This window comes from Nycticebus coucang, chromosome 14, assembly GCF_027406575.1.
Source record: "Nycticebus coucang isolate mNycCou1 chromosome 14, mNycCou1.pri, whole genome shotgun sequence".
Classification (NCBI taxonomy): Eukaryota; Metazoa; Chordata; class Mammalia; order Primates; family Lorisidae; genus Nycticebus; species Nycticebus coucang.
The window spans coordinates 17839245-17855687 of NC_069793.1; the positions used below are offsets into that span (position 1 = coordinate 17839245).

The 16443-nt window shown below is 41.5% G+C and overlaps 1 protein-coding gene across 1 annotated transcript in view; it reads left to right on the forward strand.

Annotated features, from left to right (window-relative positions):
• Positions 1 to 16443, forward strand: part of NUP160 (nucleoporin 160) — a 63857-nt gene that overhangs the window by 8223 nt on the left and 39191 nt on the right. The window contains exons 3-12 of the mRNA XM_053561755.1: positions 1334 to 1544; positions 2298 to 2520; positions 3617 to 3695; positions 5194 to 5308; positions 6099 to 6257; positions 7869 to 7946; positions 8474 to 8571; positions 11595 to 11679; positions 13331 to 13399; positions 16188 to 16271. Of these exons, the coding sequence (XP_053417730.1) occupies positions 1334 to 1544; positions 2298 to 2520; positions 3617 to 3695; positions 5194 to 5308; positions 6099 to 6257; positions 7869 to 7946; positions 8474 to 8571; positions 11595 to 11679; positions 13331 to 13399; positions 16188 to 16271 (1201 nt within the window). The remainder of the gene's footprint in view (positions 1 to 1333; positions 1545 to 2297; positions 2521 to 3616; positions 3696 to 5193; positions 5309 to 6098; positions 6258 to 7868; positions 7947 to 8473; positions 8572 to 11594; positions 11680 to 13330; positions 13400 to 16187; positions 16272 to 16443) is intronic.

Here is a 16443-nt window from a genome sequence, read left to right on the forward strand (position 1 = left end):
GTTGCCCTGGATAGAGTACTGTGGCATCATAGTTCATAGAAACTGGAGCTCAAGCAATCCTCAGTTTTTCTATTTTTAGTAGAGACAGGGTCTCGCTTTTTGCTTAGGCTGGTCTTAAACTTGTGAGCTCAAGTAATCCACCGACCTTAGCCTCCCAGAATGCTAGGATTACAGAAGTGAGCCACCACGCCCAGTCATGCAAAGTTATTTTTATATTTTTAAGAAACCAGGTCTTAAAAAAAAAAAAAAAGAAACCAGGTCTTGGGCCAGGCACAGTGGCTCATGCCTGTAATCCTATTACTCTGGGAGGCTGAGGCACTTGGATTGCCTGAGCTCACAGGTTCAAGACCAGCCTGAACCAAAATAGCTGGGCGTTGTGGTGGGTGCCAGTAGTCCCAGCTACTTGGGGGGCTGAGGCAAGAGAATCACTTGAGCCCAAGAGTTTGAGGTTGCTGTGAGCTATGATGCCACAGCATTCTACCGAGGGCAACAAAGTGAGACACTGACTCAAAAAAAAAAAAAAAAAAAGAGAGAGAGAGACCAGATCTTTCTCTTGCTCTGGCTGGGGTGCAGTGGCACAGTCATGGCTTACTGTAACCTTGAATTCCTGGGCACAAGCAATCCTCCAGCCTCAGCCTCTTGAGCAGCTTAGACTTCAGGCACGTACTACCACACTGGCTAATTTGTATTTATTTTAGAGACAGGATCTCTCTATGTTGCCCAGGCTGGTCTTAAATTCCTGGCCTCAAATGATCCTCCTGCCTCAGCCTCCCAAAGTGCTGGAATTATAGGCATGAGCCACCATGCCTAGATTAGAATATTTATTTAATGAGAAATACTTTACCTCACACACACAACTGTAAAGGGTAAAACCCATTAAATTGCTATTCTTCTGTGCTATTGCCAGCTAAGAAGTAATACAAGGAGAAAATACCCACAATTATTATTATTTTTTTTTAATACCCACAATTATTAACATCAATTTTGTTTGACACTGTAGTATATGTGAAGGCTGTGCTCTACTATAAGTAATGGGGGTGTGGAATGTTGATTTTTATTATAGTAAAGTTCAGTTGTATTGAATATTGTCCTAAATAAATGGGCTATCAAGTTTGGAAATGCTTTCATTTAACAAAATGATAATGAGATTTGAATTTTGTTATCCCATGTTTTATAAATGTATATAATGTGGTGATTTAGAACGTAAAAGAGGTCTGAATCTGTTTATCCAAAATTTTCAAATTTGGGGCAGTCACTTGGATGCTGTTTTCATATATTTCAATGCAATGGTCAATGAGAAAGAAAAGCTTAAAAATGTCTCTTTTTTTAACAGGAAGACCTCCGGAGATACATTGGAGCTGGTAGAGGAATCACTGGACATAAATCTGTTGAATAATGCAGTTCGCCTAAAATTTCAAAATTGCAGTGTCTTACCTGGAGGGGTTTATGTCTCTGAGACTCAGAATCATGTGATAATTTTGATATTGACCAATCAAACAGTGCACAGGTTACTTCTACCACACCCTTCCCGGATGTATAGGAGTGTAAGTTGGTTAAGTGTAATATCTTTTATTTCTCAAATTACCCTGGCTGTCACAGATTTAGTGCTTGAGTAATATTCTTTGGAACTGAAGGCAATTTGGGTTCTTTTTATCCCTCACCAAGCATTCTTTGATAATTACTTTTTTTTTTTTTTTTTTGCAGTTTTTGGCCAGGGCTGGGTTTGAACCCACCACCTCCGGCATATGGGGCTGGTGCCTTACTCCTTTGAGCCATAAGCACTGCTCTGATAATTACCATGTTTTTTTTTTTTTTTTTTGTAGAGACAGAGTCTCACTGTACTGCCCTCTGGTAGAGTGCCATGGCGTCACACGGCTCACAGCAACCTCTAACTCTTGGGCTTACGCGATTCTCTTGCCTCAGCTTCCCGAGCAGCTGGGACTACAGGAGCCCGCCACAACGCCCGGTTATTTTTCTGTTGCAATTTGGCCGGGGCTGGGTTTGAACCCGCCACCCTCGACATATGGGGCCGGCGCCCTACTCACTGAGCCACAGGCGCCGCCCCGATAATTACCATTTTTAAATGATCAGACACATAGTTGTAGCTGAAGAAATGTTTTGTTTTTTTTTTTCCATAAGATTCAGAACGAGATGAAAAGAAATAGTTCCCATTTAAAAGCTTTCTTCTTAAGCTCCACAGTTTTTAACTTTAAAAGATTTTTTAGCAATTGAGAGAAACTGAGCAAAATTCAGCTTATTTTGATTTAACAGATTTTTCTTCTTAATTTACTCCACAGGAGTTGGTAATTGAAAGTCAGATGCAGTCAATATTCACTGACATTGGAAGAGTTGATTTCAGGGATCCCTGCAACTATCATTTAATTCCAGCAGTTCCTGGAATATCCCCTAATTCCACCATCTCAGCAGCCTGGCTTAGCAGTGATGGGGAGGCTCTGTTTGCTTTGCCATCTGCTTCTGGGGCGATCTTTATTCTTAAACTACCTCCTTATGATTTACCTGGTAAGAATGGGGATTGGGCATGTATTTAAATAAGGTTTTAAGTCTCATGCTAAGAGACAAATCGACTAGTTGTCTTGCTCAGGTGGAGGTATTGTAATGACAATAAGTTAATTGAAACATAGAGTTCGATACCTTGCATCAGTTCACCACTATCTGTCTCTTATCTGGGTTATTGCATTAGCTTCCTAAATACCTCCTAAGATCTGTCCTTACCCGTCTTCAGAAATTTCTCAGGCAAACTGATCAATTTAAAACATAAGTTGGGTCATGTGACAGGAGAGCACAAAGCTGTCCATTGAGGGTTCTTCATCTCACTCTGAATAAACCCAGAGTCTTATGCTGTCTACGAGTGCCCCACTGTTGCCTCTCTAAACTCATCTTTTCATTCTTTCCCCCTCCCCTTCTCTCCACCAGCCACACACCTTGGAATTCCTTGAACACACCAGGCATACTCCTACCTCGGGGCCTTTGCCTGGGAAAGCCAGCTACAAACTTGGCTCATTTCCTCACCTCTTTTAAGTTTTTACTCAGTGTCACTTCAGTGAGGCTGTCCCTGACCACCCTTTTCAAAATTACAACTCCTTACAGGTCCTGTCCCCCATGAGGGTTCTCTATATCCCTTTTGTGTCTTATTTTTCTTCACTTATTACCATTCTACTTAATTTGACTGTTTGCTTCTTTCCCCAGTGGAATGTAGGTTCCCTGGGGACGAGGGTTTTTTAATTTATTTTGCTTACTGTTATAAAACAGTATAGTTTTGTATACTAGTCCAGCATCTAGAACTAACTGATGGCTGAAAGGTACCCAGTGATTGTTTTGGAAAGAATGAAGTGATTTCTGCTGAGTGGCAATATAGGTCACTGTTTATAAATGGCAAAAATTTGCACATGTATAAAAATGCTATTTTTATTGATCTTATTATGATTCAAAATATTTTAGGTGTGATGTATGTAGGAAAAGTACATCCTAAAACTTTTTTAGTACAGAAATTTATAGAAACCTGTCACCTGTTATAATGACCTTGTTTGTGGTTACATCATTCTAGTCTTTGAGTTTCTCCAAGTATGATCCAGAGGTACCTTGCATATCGTTGTAGGGATGGTATCTGTTGTGGAACTGAAACAGAGTTCAGTAATGCAGCGATTGCTTACAGGCTGGATGCCAACAGCTATCAGGTGAGTACATGTCTGATAGGTAAATCAAAAGGCCCAAGAATTGGGTCGGCACTGGTTGGCACCTGTTAGTGTTTCCGGTCTTACTCCAAGGTAGACATGATACTGGAAAGGACAGAAAGACTAGGCAGGGTGGCTCACACTTGTAATCCCAGTACTTGGAAGGCCAAGGCAAGTGGATTGCCTGACCTCTTAGTTTCGAGACCAGCCTGAACAAGAGCGAGACCTCATCTCTAAAAATACCGGGCATTGTGGTGGGCACCTGTAGTCCCAGCTACTCGAGAGGCTGAGGCAAGATAATCACTTAAGCCCAGGAGTTTGAGGTTGCTGTGAGCTGTGATAGCACAGCACTCTACTGAGGGTGACAAAGTGAGACTCTGTCTCAAAAAAAAAAAAAGAAAGGAGAAGAGTCAGTATAATATTCCATTTTGTCTGAGGAAAACAATGCTCCAGAGTACATGTATTGTTTTTGTTTGCAGTTTTTGGCTGGGGCTGTGTTTAAACCTGCCACCTGTGGCATATGGGGCTGGCGCCCTACTCCTTGAGCCACAGGCGTTGCCCTAGAGTACATGTATTGTTTCTTTTAGACAATCTTGCTCTGTTGCCTGGGCTAGAGTTCAGTGGCTTCATCATAGCTCACTGCAACCTCAAGCTCCTAGGCTCAAGTGATTCTCCTGCCTCAGCTTCCTGAGTAGCACACCACAATGCCCGGCTCATTGTTTCGGTCTTTTGTAGAGATGGGGTCTTGCTCTTGCTCAGTCTTGGTCTTGAACTCCTGGCCTCAAGCACTCCTCCCACCTTGACCTCCCAGAGTGCTAGGTTCACAGGTGTGAGTCAGTGCCCCCGGCCCAGAGTACATTTCGTTTGTGATTGGACACCTTAGCAACAGAGACTGGCTTACTGTTTATGCTCACAATAGTCAGTTCAATGCTCTACCCTGATTTCTCAAATTTAATTGTGTTTAAAGTTATTAGAAGTGAAGTTTTGGGTTTGTTTTTTTTTTTGAGACAGAGTTTCACTATGTTGCCCTTGGTAGAGTGCTGTGTCATCACAGCTCACAGCAACCTCCAACTCTTAGGCTTAAGCGATTCTCTTGTCTCAGCCTCCCAAGTAGCTGGGACTACAGGCGTCCATCACAACACCCGACTATTTTTTTGTTGAAGTTGTCGTTGTTTAGCAGGCCCGGGCTGGGTTCAAACCTGCCAGCCCCGGTGTATGTGGCCAACACCCTAACCACTGAGTTACCAGCACCGAGACTACAAGTGAAGATTTTTGATGGTTAGAGTAAAACAGTACAAAAGGAAATTGTCCCACTGTTATGTAGATACTTTTAAATTTATTATAGCAAATGATTATAAACCAAACAGGAATGTATTTGTCTTATATCAGCATATAAGCTGCTGTTCCTTCTGAGTGTACACTTAACAATCTTTTGAATTGCAAGTTCTAATGATCAGATTATTTTCAGCAGTTAAACTAAAACTTAACCGTATGTTTTTAGGGGTGAACAGGGGACTTCAGATCGTCCCCTCAGTCTTGCTGTTCACTGTGTCGAGCATGATGCCTTTATCTTTGCTCTGTGTCAGGATCATAAGCTACGGATGTGGTCTTTCAAGGTAAATGCTACATCTATAGTACTATAATTTAAATTGGAATTGTGAGAGAACTGAAATCTACCTTACTGCTTTTTTTAAAGGTTATCAGATCATTTAGTTTGGAAATTATGTGTGATTTCCAGATTCAGACAATTTCACTTAGCTTTATTTTGCATACATTTCCTTCCTTTTTTCTTTTTATTATTTTGAATATTATAAATCCCATAGGAAAGTTGAGAGAGTAGCACAAAGTATACCCTTTATTTAAGAGCAGTAAATTTGGGCGGCGCCTGTGGCTCAGTCCGTAAGGCGTCGGCCCCATATACCGAGGGTGGCGGGTTCAAGCCCGGCCCCGGCCAAACTGCAACCAAAAAATAGCTGGGCGTTGTGGTGGGCGCCTGTAGTCCCAGCTACTCGGGAAGCTGAGGCAAGAGAATCGCTTAAGCCCAGGAGTTGGAGGTTGCTGTGAGCTGTGTGAGGCCACAGCACTCTACTGAGGGCCATAAAGTAAGACTCTGTCTCTACAAAAAAAAAAAAAAAAAAAAAAGAGCAGTAAATTTGGTTTTAAAATGCAAGTTGGAAAAATAATTTCCAAGATTAACCAAAAAGCAAAGCTGATGATTTTATCCATCAGACTGAAAAAATATTTTTCATCCTAGCCTTTAAAAACAAAAATCTATAAAGTCTTTCAGCAGATAAACTAGATAGAGTGATAGATGTAATGAAAGTGCATCTTCTCAGAAGGTAGAGAATATGTTTATCTAGCCTGAATATTCTTTGAATACCACCTGTTAACATTTATCTTGGGCAGGACCAAATGTGCCTCATGGTAGCTGATATGCTGGAGTATGTACCCGTGAATAAAGACCTTCGGCTCACTGCTGGAACTGGACACAAATTACGACTTGCTTATTCCCCTTCCATGGGGCTCTACCTAGGAATATACATGCATGCACCAAAACGAGGACAGGTATGGAATAAGTGAGTTACGCTGTGTGTGTTGATGTGGGGAAATAGCTGACACTCACTGAGGGTATTTAAGCTCTTGGTACCACCTAGATGCTTCATGTGTTAAGCTTATTTCTGAGGTGATGGTGGGGTTTTTGTCAGAATGTGGATTAGAAGATCTTAAAGGAGGGGTTGTCAGTAGGAAGGGAGAGAGTTTAAAGAAACATGACTGAAAAAGTTAACTAAAACTAAACAAGAAAGAGCACATTTGGAAGTCTGGGTAAACAAATGGAATTACCGAAAGGTATGTACACATTTCGTGCTTATGGGGAAGTTAATGTTTAGAAGTAGACTGGGTGAGGTGATTTATGCCTGTAATCCTAGCCCTCTGGGAGGCTGAGACAGGTGGATTGCTTGAACTCAGAAATTCAAGACCAGCCTAAGCAAGAGCAAGACCCCATCTCTAAAAAAAATTTAAAAATAGGCAGGGCATTATGGTAGGCACCTGTAATCCTAACTACTTAGGAGGCTGAGGCAAGAGAATCACTTGAGCCCAAGAGTTTGAGGTTGCTGTGAGCTGTGATGCCCCAGCACTCTACCAAGGGTGACAAAGTGAGACTCTGTCTCAAAAAAAACAAAAAAATTAAACATAGAATAACCATGTGATCCTTAAATTCCACTTCTGTTTATATACCCAAAAGAATTAAATGCAAGGTCTCAAAGAGATATATTTTTTTTTAAGTTAGTTTTTTTTTTTAATTAAGTTTGTTTATTTTTGTGTTTTTTTGTTGTTGCAGTTTGGCCGGTAACATTATATACAATAGCTAAAAGATGGAAGCAACCCAAACATCCATTGAAAGATGAATGGATAAAATATACTGTATGCCTACAGTTGAATATTATTCCTTTTTTTTTTTCCTTTTGAGACAGTCTCACTTTGTTGCCCTCCATAGAGTGCTGTGGTGCCACAGCTCACAGCAGCCTCAAACTCTTGAGCTTAAGCGATTCCCTTGCCTCAGCCTCCCAAGTAGCTGGGACTACAGGCACCCAGTGCAATGCCCGGCTATTTTTTGGTTGTAGTTGTCATTGTTTGGCAGGCCCGGGCTGGATTTGAACCTGCCAGCTTCAGTGTATGTGGCTGGCGCCCTAGCCACTGACTACAGGCACTGAGCCTATTATTCCGTTTTTAAATGGAAGAAAATTTGACACATGCTATAACATGAGTGTACCTTAAGGACATTATGCTGAGCAAAATAAGCCATTCATAAAAAGATAAATAGTGTATGATTTATCGTTTTCTTTATCCACTTACATGAAGCATGTAGAAGAGTCAAAGTCTTAGAGTCAGTGAAATAGTAGTTGATAGAAATTGGGGTCAGTAGGGAATGGGGAGTGGTTTAATGGGCGTAGAGTTTCAGTTATTCAAAATAGAGTTCTGGAAATTGCACAACCATGAATATACTTATAACTACTGAATTGTACACTTAAAAATGGTTACAGAGGCAAATGTTATGCTTATGTGTATCTTACCACCTTTTTAAATAAAATGGTTCTACATGCAAATAGCCCTTGCTTAGAAAAGTAACATGTTGCTTTTTACAAGTATATAAATTACCAACTTGTGTTTTAACAGTTCTGCATTTTCCAGTTGGTGAGCACCGAGAGTAACCGCTATAGTCTAGATCACATTTCCTCACTATTCACTTCTCAGGTAGGTTGAATCATCCTTTGCGTGTTATATAAGTATAAGAAGAAGAAGCGTTGGCTAACCCCACTGTGTGTGGTGCAGCACTCCCCAATCTTTTTCAGCACCAGGGACAGGTTTCACGGAAGACAGTATTTCCGTAGTCTTGGGGATAGGGACAAGGAAGAGGAGGCAGAGCTTAGGCAGTGATGCCAGCAATGAGGAGAAGCTGTAAATACAGATGCAGCTTCCTTCTGTCCCCTCCGCACTCCCCCACTGCTCATCCTGCTGTGCAGCCTGGTTCCTGACAGGCCATGGACCAGTACTGGTCTGAGGCCCAGGGGCTGGAGATTGCAGGTGTAATGGGACTGTAGTCTTAAAGTGGAGTATTTCCTGATGTGTGGGAACAAAATTTCATTTGGGTTGTACCAAGTTCATGTAGCACTATGTTTTGTTTTTATCCCTTTACCTCTCACACCAATACAAATTTAAGTCACCATGAATTACTACCTTTTCTTTGTTCTTTTAGCCCTTTTTTTTACATTTCCTCCTAGGAGACACTGATTGACTTTGCCTTAACTTCCACGGATATCTGGGCCCTGTGGCATGATGCTGAGAACCAAACAGTTGTGAAATATATCAACTTTGAACAGTATGGGTCACTTAATTCTGTCATTCTACCTCATTCCAGGCAGTTTCATGCTAAGAAGACGAGCTTTTTATGTAGAACTAAGTCAAGAACTAAGAACTAAGCTTTTTATGTTTTCAAGTGAAGGATTTGGCCCTGAGTAGGCTTGCTGTTAACTATCTTCTGAAATATTTCTTTTGCATTTTGTATTGTTTCTTACCTTTTGGTTTTAGCACAAAATGAGAATTCTTAGGATTGGACTAAGATAAAGAAAATACCATATTTCTTGGGAGAGGTGGCACATAGCCAAAATACTGCTAATCGGGGCCGGGCACGATCGTTCATGCCTATAATCCTAGCACTCTGGGGGCTGAGGTGGGTGGATTGCTTAAGCTTACAGTTTCCAGTCCAGCCTGAGCAAGAGTGAGACACCATCTTTAAAAATAGCTGGGCATTGTGGCAGGTGCCCATATTCCCAGCTACTAGGTTGGCTGGGGCAAGAGAATGGCTTGAGCCCAAGAGTTTGAGGTTGCTGTGAGCTATGACGCCACAGCACTTTACCGAAGGTGACAAAATGGGACTCTGTCTCAAAAAAGAAAAAAATACTCCTAATCTAGTTTACTTCTAAGCAAAGAAATACTCCTAATCTAGTTTACTGTCTCAATATCCACAATTTCCAAAAGACACGGCAGCCCCTTTGTGTTCTCCATTTCTTTGTTGTGAGATGAGGAATAGATTGGACAAGTACAGTGCTTCTCAAATTTTTTTAAAAGAGGAAGCCTTTTTTTCAAAAGATAATGAACTCCAACATATAAAATAAAACTGTTATTTTATGAGTGCAAAATTATAACAATATGTCGATAATCTATTTGGTATCTAATATTTTTAATGTGTATTACTTTAAATTTTTAGTTTTTAATTTTTTTTTTGTTTTGGAGACAAGATCTCATTATGTAACCTGGTCTGGAATGTAGTGGCTATTTATAAGTACAATCATAGAGTACTATAACCTTGAACTTCTGGGCTTAACTGATCCTCCCTCATTATCCTCCCAAGTAGCTGGAACTACAGGTGTGTGTCACCATGCCTGACAGTTTAAAGATTTTTTTTTTTTTGGTTGTTTGTTTTGTGGTTTTTTATTTTGTTATTGTTGTTTCTTTCAGGTTAATGTGAAGGTACAAACAACTAGGTTACAATATTTGCGTTTGTTAGGTAGAGTCCCTCTTCTAGTTGTATCCCACAGCTAAAAGGTGTGCCACATATGTCCTTACATTGTCTGTTAAGTGGGAGCACACCAATTTTCTCCCCTCTTCTCCTTTCCCTCGTTCCCCTTCCCTTCATTCCCTTTCCCTCAGCTTGAATTGAGTTGAGTTTCTTATGTGGGCATGTATTAGATCATCTGTTGGTTTCATATTAGTATTGAGTACATAAGTTTAAAGTTTGTTTAATAGTTACAAGCATGGGTGGCTCAGTGAGTAGGGTGCCAGGCCCATATACCAAGGGTGGTGGTTCAAACCCGGCCCCCGCCAAACTGCAACAATAAAAAATAGCTGGATGTTCTGGCGGGCGCCTGTAGTCCCAGCTACTTGGGAGGCTGAGGCAAGAGAATCACCTAAGTCCAAGAGCTGGAGGTTGCTGTAAGCTGTGATGCCATGGCAATCTACCAAGGGCGACAGAGTGAGACTCTATCTCAAAAAAAAGTTACAAGCACATTTTAAAAAACAATTTTGAAGCAAACACTTGTATAACCCCTGAAACATCTGTAGAGGATTCCCTGGAACACCGCTTAAAAAAACCCTTTAGTAATTGAACCTTCTCAGTCCTTCATAACCCAAGAAGGTAGAATTCTAAGAATGATTGCTCCCCAGAATACCCCCAAGCCATACCTCAGAAGATATGAGTATTCCTTATAGTTGGCATTCAAGCAAAGTGGTCGGAAAGCACCGGCACCAGAGTTGGAGCAGGGTTGGAATCATGATTATACAACTTACTACCTATGATAACACTCTAAGCCTCACTTGCCACTTCTATGAAACTAGAATAATGTATATTTAAATTTTTTTTTTGAGACAGAGTCTCACTATGTTGCCCTGGGTAGAGTGTCATGGCATCGCAGCTCACAGCAACCTCAAACTCCTGGGCTCAAGCAATTCTCTTGCCTCAGCCTTCCAAATAGCTGGGACTACAGGAACCTGCCTCAACACCCGGCTGTTTTTCTGTTGCATTTGTCATTGTTGTTTAGCTGGCCAGGGCTGGGTTCAAACCTGCCACCCTCGGTGTATGTGGCTGGCACCATAACCACTATGTTACGGGCGCTGAACTGGAGTAATGTATCTTTCAAAGAGTATTTATTGAAAGGCATACATGAGTAATATCTAGAACCACATTTAACATAACACTAAAAGCAGCATAAAAGTTAGCTATTATTTGTAGATTTGTGTTTAGGCTTTTGATTTTAGGAAGATACCCGTTAAAACTTCATAAGAATGCTTGTATAAAAACTAGACTCTGCTAAGAATACATGTCTTCATTTCTTTTTTTGAAAAAAAAATTTTAAGAGACAGTTTTACTTTGTTGCCCTCGGTAGAGTGCTATGGTATCACAGCTCACAGCAACCTCCAGCTCTTGGGCTTAGGTGATTCTCTTGCCTCAGCCTCCCTAGTAGCTGAGACTACAGGCACCTGCCACCTGCCCGGCTATTTTTTTGTTGCAGTTTGGCCGAGGCCAGGTTCAAACCCACCACCCTTGGTATATGGGGCCAGCGCCCTACTCACTGAGCCACAGGTACCGCTCTCTTTTTTTGAAAATTTTTAATAGAGGGGCGGCGCCTGTGGCTCAAAGGGGTAGGGCGCCAGCCCCATATGCCAGAGGTGGTGGGTTCAAACCCAGCCCCGGCCAAAAACTGCAAAAAAAAAAAAAAAGAAAATTTTTAATAGAATAGTTGTTGCAGGGCTTCAGTGAGAGGGTCTTCCCTGCTCAGATACTGCCAATAGCGTTTCATTTTTGTGCATCATTTCTATATAAATTGATGGATTTTTTTTCTGTAGTAATGTTGCAGGGCAATGGAATCCAGTTTTTATGCAGCCTCTGCCAGAGGAAGAGATTGTCATCAGAGATGATCAAGACCCCAGAGTAAGCACATGCCTAAGTGTTATATAAGGGGATGGTTTAAGAAGAACAATCTTGGGGGCGGCGCCTGTGGCTTAGTCGGTAAGGCGCCGGCCCCATATACCGAGGGTGATGGGTTCAAACCCGGCCCCGGCTAAACTGCAACCAAAAAATAGCCGGGCGTTGTGGCGGGTGCCTGTAGTCCCAGCTAGTCAGGAGACTGAGGCAGGAGAATCGCTTAAGCCCAGGAGTTGGAGGTTGCTGTGAGCTGTGTGAGGCCACGGCACTCTACCTAGGCCCATAAAGTGAGACTCTGTCTCTACAAAAAAAAAAAAAAAGAAGAACCATCTTGGAACCCTTTCAGCTGACATAAGCTAAAAGGAGAATACATTGATTTCTGCAGCTGAAAAGTTCAGTATTACCTGGTTTGAGCAATGCCTTCCGGATTTGGTCTCTCCCTTTCTAGTCTACTTTCCTCCACCACCCAAGTGAGCTTGCATTTAAACCACCCTTGTCTGGTTTATTCCCAGACAAGGTCCCCCACCACCCAAGTGAGCTTGCATTCTGTGAACTTGGCTACTCCAGAGGAAAGAGAGCAGTACCTCAGTCCCAGGTCCTTGAGGTGACACTCACTGGCCTGGCATGGGACACATGTTCAGCTTGGGCCTTGCTATTGCAGGAGCTGGTAAAATCAATTGAGTACGGGTAGGGGAGGCATGGAAAGATAAGGGATTTTGTAGTAGAATGAGAGGGCACAGATTCTGGACAGACACATACACTTAGATGTTCACTACACCAATGATGTTGATACATGCACATAAACTAGAAATAAGATAAATCCTGATAGAGGTGTATGCTATGAAGAAAATTATTTTAAAAGGTAGTTAAATAGGGCGGCGCCTGTGGTTCAGTGGGTAGGGCGCCGGGCCTCATATACCGAGGGTGGCAGGTTCAAACCCAGCCTCGGCCAAACTGCAAAAAAAAAAGGTAGTTAAATAAAGAGCACAACAGTTTAGTCTCCACATTTTTCACGCTATCCTCAAGATAAATGAAAGAAAAGGCTTTCAGTTGATACCTTAGTGTTAAAATGAGATTAAAGATTATGGGCTCTGATTCTGAAACCGTGACTGTTTGTAGGAGTAGAAAATCCACTTTAAATATCCGAAATTAAATATTGGTAAATTTTTAATCCCAGTGAATTGAGTAGTCATTAATTATTGTTCCAGTTAATTACTGACACTGAGCTTCTGTCTGAAAGTTGAAATCTTGTGTTGATTTATAAAATATTTGGCTTTCTCCTTTATTTTGGTCACTTTATCATCCAGCAGAAGCTCAGTAGAAGGAAGGAAACTTGAATGAAGATCAGTCACATTTGCTACTTAAGGACACATCGGATTCGTGAGAGTTGGTCAAAATGATCAGGCAGTATGAGATTTCTCATTTTATTCTCCATAAGGAGCACACCATTTTCAGTGGGTACATCTAGTTGACTCAGAGACATGGTGGTGTGAAAACAGGGCTAACTGCTTCTTACGGCTCAAATGCGGAAGGGCACAATGTCTGTGTTCATATAATAAAAACCCAAACTGTGGTGTTATGTGTTGAATTCTTTCTTCAAATTTTTCCAAATTTTGTCTTTAGAATGTTATTGATTTTTGTTTTAATGTTCTAACAGGAGATGTATTTACAGAATCTTTTTACACCAGGACGATTCACAAATGCAGCTTTATGTAAAGCTTTACAGGTCAGTAAGAAAATATTTACTGTTAATTTAAGACTATGTCTTATCTTATTTCTACATTGTATGTTATTACTGTTTTGGTTTGCGTATATTAAATACTAAATATTTCTGTATTTATGCATGTATGTTTTTAAAATAATATTGAATTTTTTTTTTTTTTTTTTTTGTGATTTTTTTTTGGCCGGGGCTGGGGTTGAACCCACCACCTCTGGCATATGGGACCTGCGCCCTACTCCTTGAGCCACAGGCGCCGCCCGAAATTTTTTTTTTTCTTCTTTTTTTTTGTAGAGACAGGGTCTCACTTTATGGCCCTCGGTAGAGTGCCGTGGCCTCACACAGCTCACAGCAACCTCCAACTCCTGTGCCTAAGCGATTCTCTTGCCTCAGCCTCCCGAGTAGCTGGGACTACAGGCGCCCACCACAACGCCCGGCTATTTTTTGGTTGCAGTTTGGCCGGGGCTGAGTTTGAACCCATCACCTTCGGTATATGGGGCCGACGCCTTACCAACTGAGCCACAGGCGCCGCCCAATATTGAAATTGTTTTTAAATATTCTTTCCATTAAATAAAATTTCTAGTGAAGATTGAGAGGTAGGGGTTGCTGTCCCAATAACTGGTCAAACGTGCCAGAGGCAAAAAGAGAAATTGACAGGTGGGGGAACAAAAAAAAAAACAAAAATGATACCATACTACACTGAATATAATCTATATACTTGAAAGAAATCTAAAGTTTTTTTTTATTATAGTCTATTTCTGCTTTGTTCTTAGTACGATGGATGTCTGAGTTAGTTCAGATTCAAGAAAAAAGTTTAAATTCTGGCTCTGCGCCTATAGCTCAGCTGCTAGGGTGCTGGCCACATACACTGGGGCTGGTGGGTTCAAACCCATCCGGGGCCTGCCAAGCAACAATGACAACTACAACAACAACAATAAATAAATAAATATTTTAAAGGAAACTCCTCTACCTCATTGCTTGCTATTCCTTTATACTGCTTTATTTTTAAAAAAAAAAGTTTAAATTCTAAACCACATAGTTGGATGGCGCCCATAGCTCAGTGGGTGGGGCCCTGGCCACATACACCAAGGCTGTTCAAACCAGCCCAGGCCAGCAAAACAATGACAACTGCAACAAAATTAGCCGGGCGTTTTGGCAGGTGCCTGTAGTCCCAGCTACAAGGGAGGCTAAGGTAAGAGAATCGCTTAAGCCCAGGAATTTGAGGTTGCTGTGAGCTGTGACGCCATAGCACGCTACTGAGGGAGATACAGTGAGACTCCTTCTCAAAAAAAAAAAATATATATATATATAAATAAATAAAACACAAAGTTTAAGAGATGCCCAACGCTTTATGAACATATTCTTTAAAGTTACATAGCCTTCTGTAAATTGTCACTTCATGGATTTAAAATATAATTATGGCCGGGTGCAGTGCCTGTAATCCTAGCACTCTGGGAGGCCAACGTGGGTGAATTGCTTGAACTCAGGAGTTCAAGACTAGCCTGAGCAAGAGCAAGACCCCGTCTCTTAAATAAAAAGGTTGGGGGGGGGGCGCCTATGGCTCAAAGGAGTAGCGTGCCGGCCCCATATGCTGGAGATGGCCGGTTCAAACCCAGCCCCAGCCAAAAACTGCAAAAAAAAGAAAAGAAGTAGCTCGGCGTTGTGGCAGGTGCCTGTAGTCCCAGCTCCTCAGGAAGCTGAGGCAGAAGGATCACTTAAGCCCAAGGATTTGAAGGTTCTGTGAGCTATGAGTCCACCACTTACCACTCTACTGAGGGTAACAAAGTGAGACTGTCTCAAAAATAAATAAATAAAATATAATTATGCTCATGGAATTCAAAGGCACCTTAGTCTGACCTCCCACACAAAGGAGAAATACCCTCAGAAACTTATCTGATGGACATTTATCTTTTAATTGTCTTTACCTCCAGTGACAAGTTTCTCAATAGCTCTTCTGTGTTATTAGTCCCAAACTGCCATTTAAAAGTTATTTGGTTTGGAGAATCATTCCCAGCAGAGTGACCTAACCCCATCAATACTTCAGCTTACCTTTATGCCAGTCTCAGAGTACGTATGTTTGGCATCATCTACATCTTTCCAGCTGAGCAACAGCACTATTTTGCTTGCTTTTTTGAGACAGAGTCTCACTATGTCACTCTGGTTAGAGTGCTGTGGTGTCACAGCTCACAGCAACCTCCAACTCTTGGACTTAAGCAGCTCTCTTGCCTCAGCCTCCCAAGTAGCTGGGACTACATGCACCTGCCACAACACCCGGCTATTTTTTTGTTGCTATTGTCACTGTTGTTTAGCTGGCCAGGGCTGGGTTGGAACCCACCAACCAGCCTGAGTATGTGTGGCTGGCACCCTACCCTCTGAGCTATGGGTGCTGCCCTTATTTTGCTTTTGATAAAGATCTAAATGTACTCTAATTCTCTCAGATTTATGGATTTCTATAGTTTAGTCTATAGAAACTATTTCAGAATTGCTATAAAATTACTTGCACAGTGTTCGGGGTGTGTGCTCAGCTCGTTCTCTGTTGTGCAGTTCTACATTGCTTCAGTGCCTTTTAACCTGGAGTATTTTTCATTGAGTATCATGGAGTACTCTAAAATGTCTCTTTTTTGAGATAGGGTCTCACTTTGTCACCTCAGCTGAAATGCAATGGCATTGTTGTAGCTCACTGCAACTTCAAAGTCCTGGAAACAAGTGATCCTCCTGCCTCAGCCTCCCAAGTAACTGAGACTACAGACATGAGCTACTTACTATACCTGGCCTAAAATGCATCTTTTAATTATAGATTTTCTGCCGAGCAACTGAGAGGAATTTGGATCTTTCCTGGAGTGAACTAAAGAAAGAAGTTACTTTAGCTGTTGAAAGTGAGGTAAGGTTTGGGTAGAGAAAGAATGATAATTTCTTCCATCTTGATATAGGGCAAATTGGTACTGAGGAATTGTTGGAATTGTTCACTTGACCTTGTCAATCAGATGTTTAAATCTTTAAACCTTTTAATTAGAGAATTAGATACACATTTGTACGGTCTGTGACGTTTAATA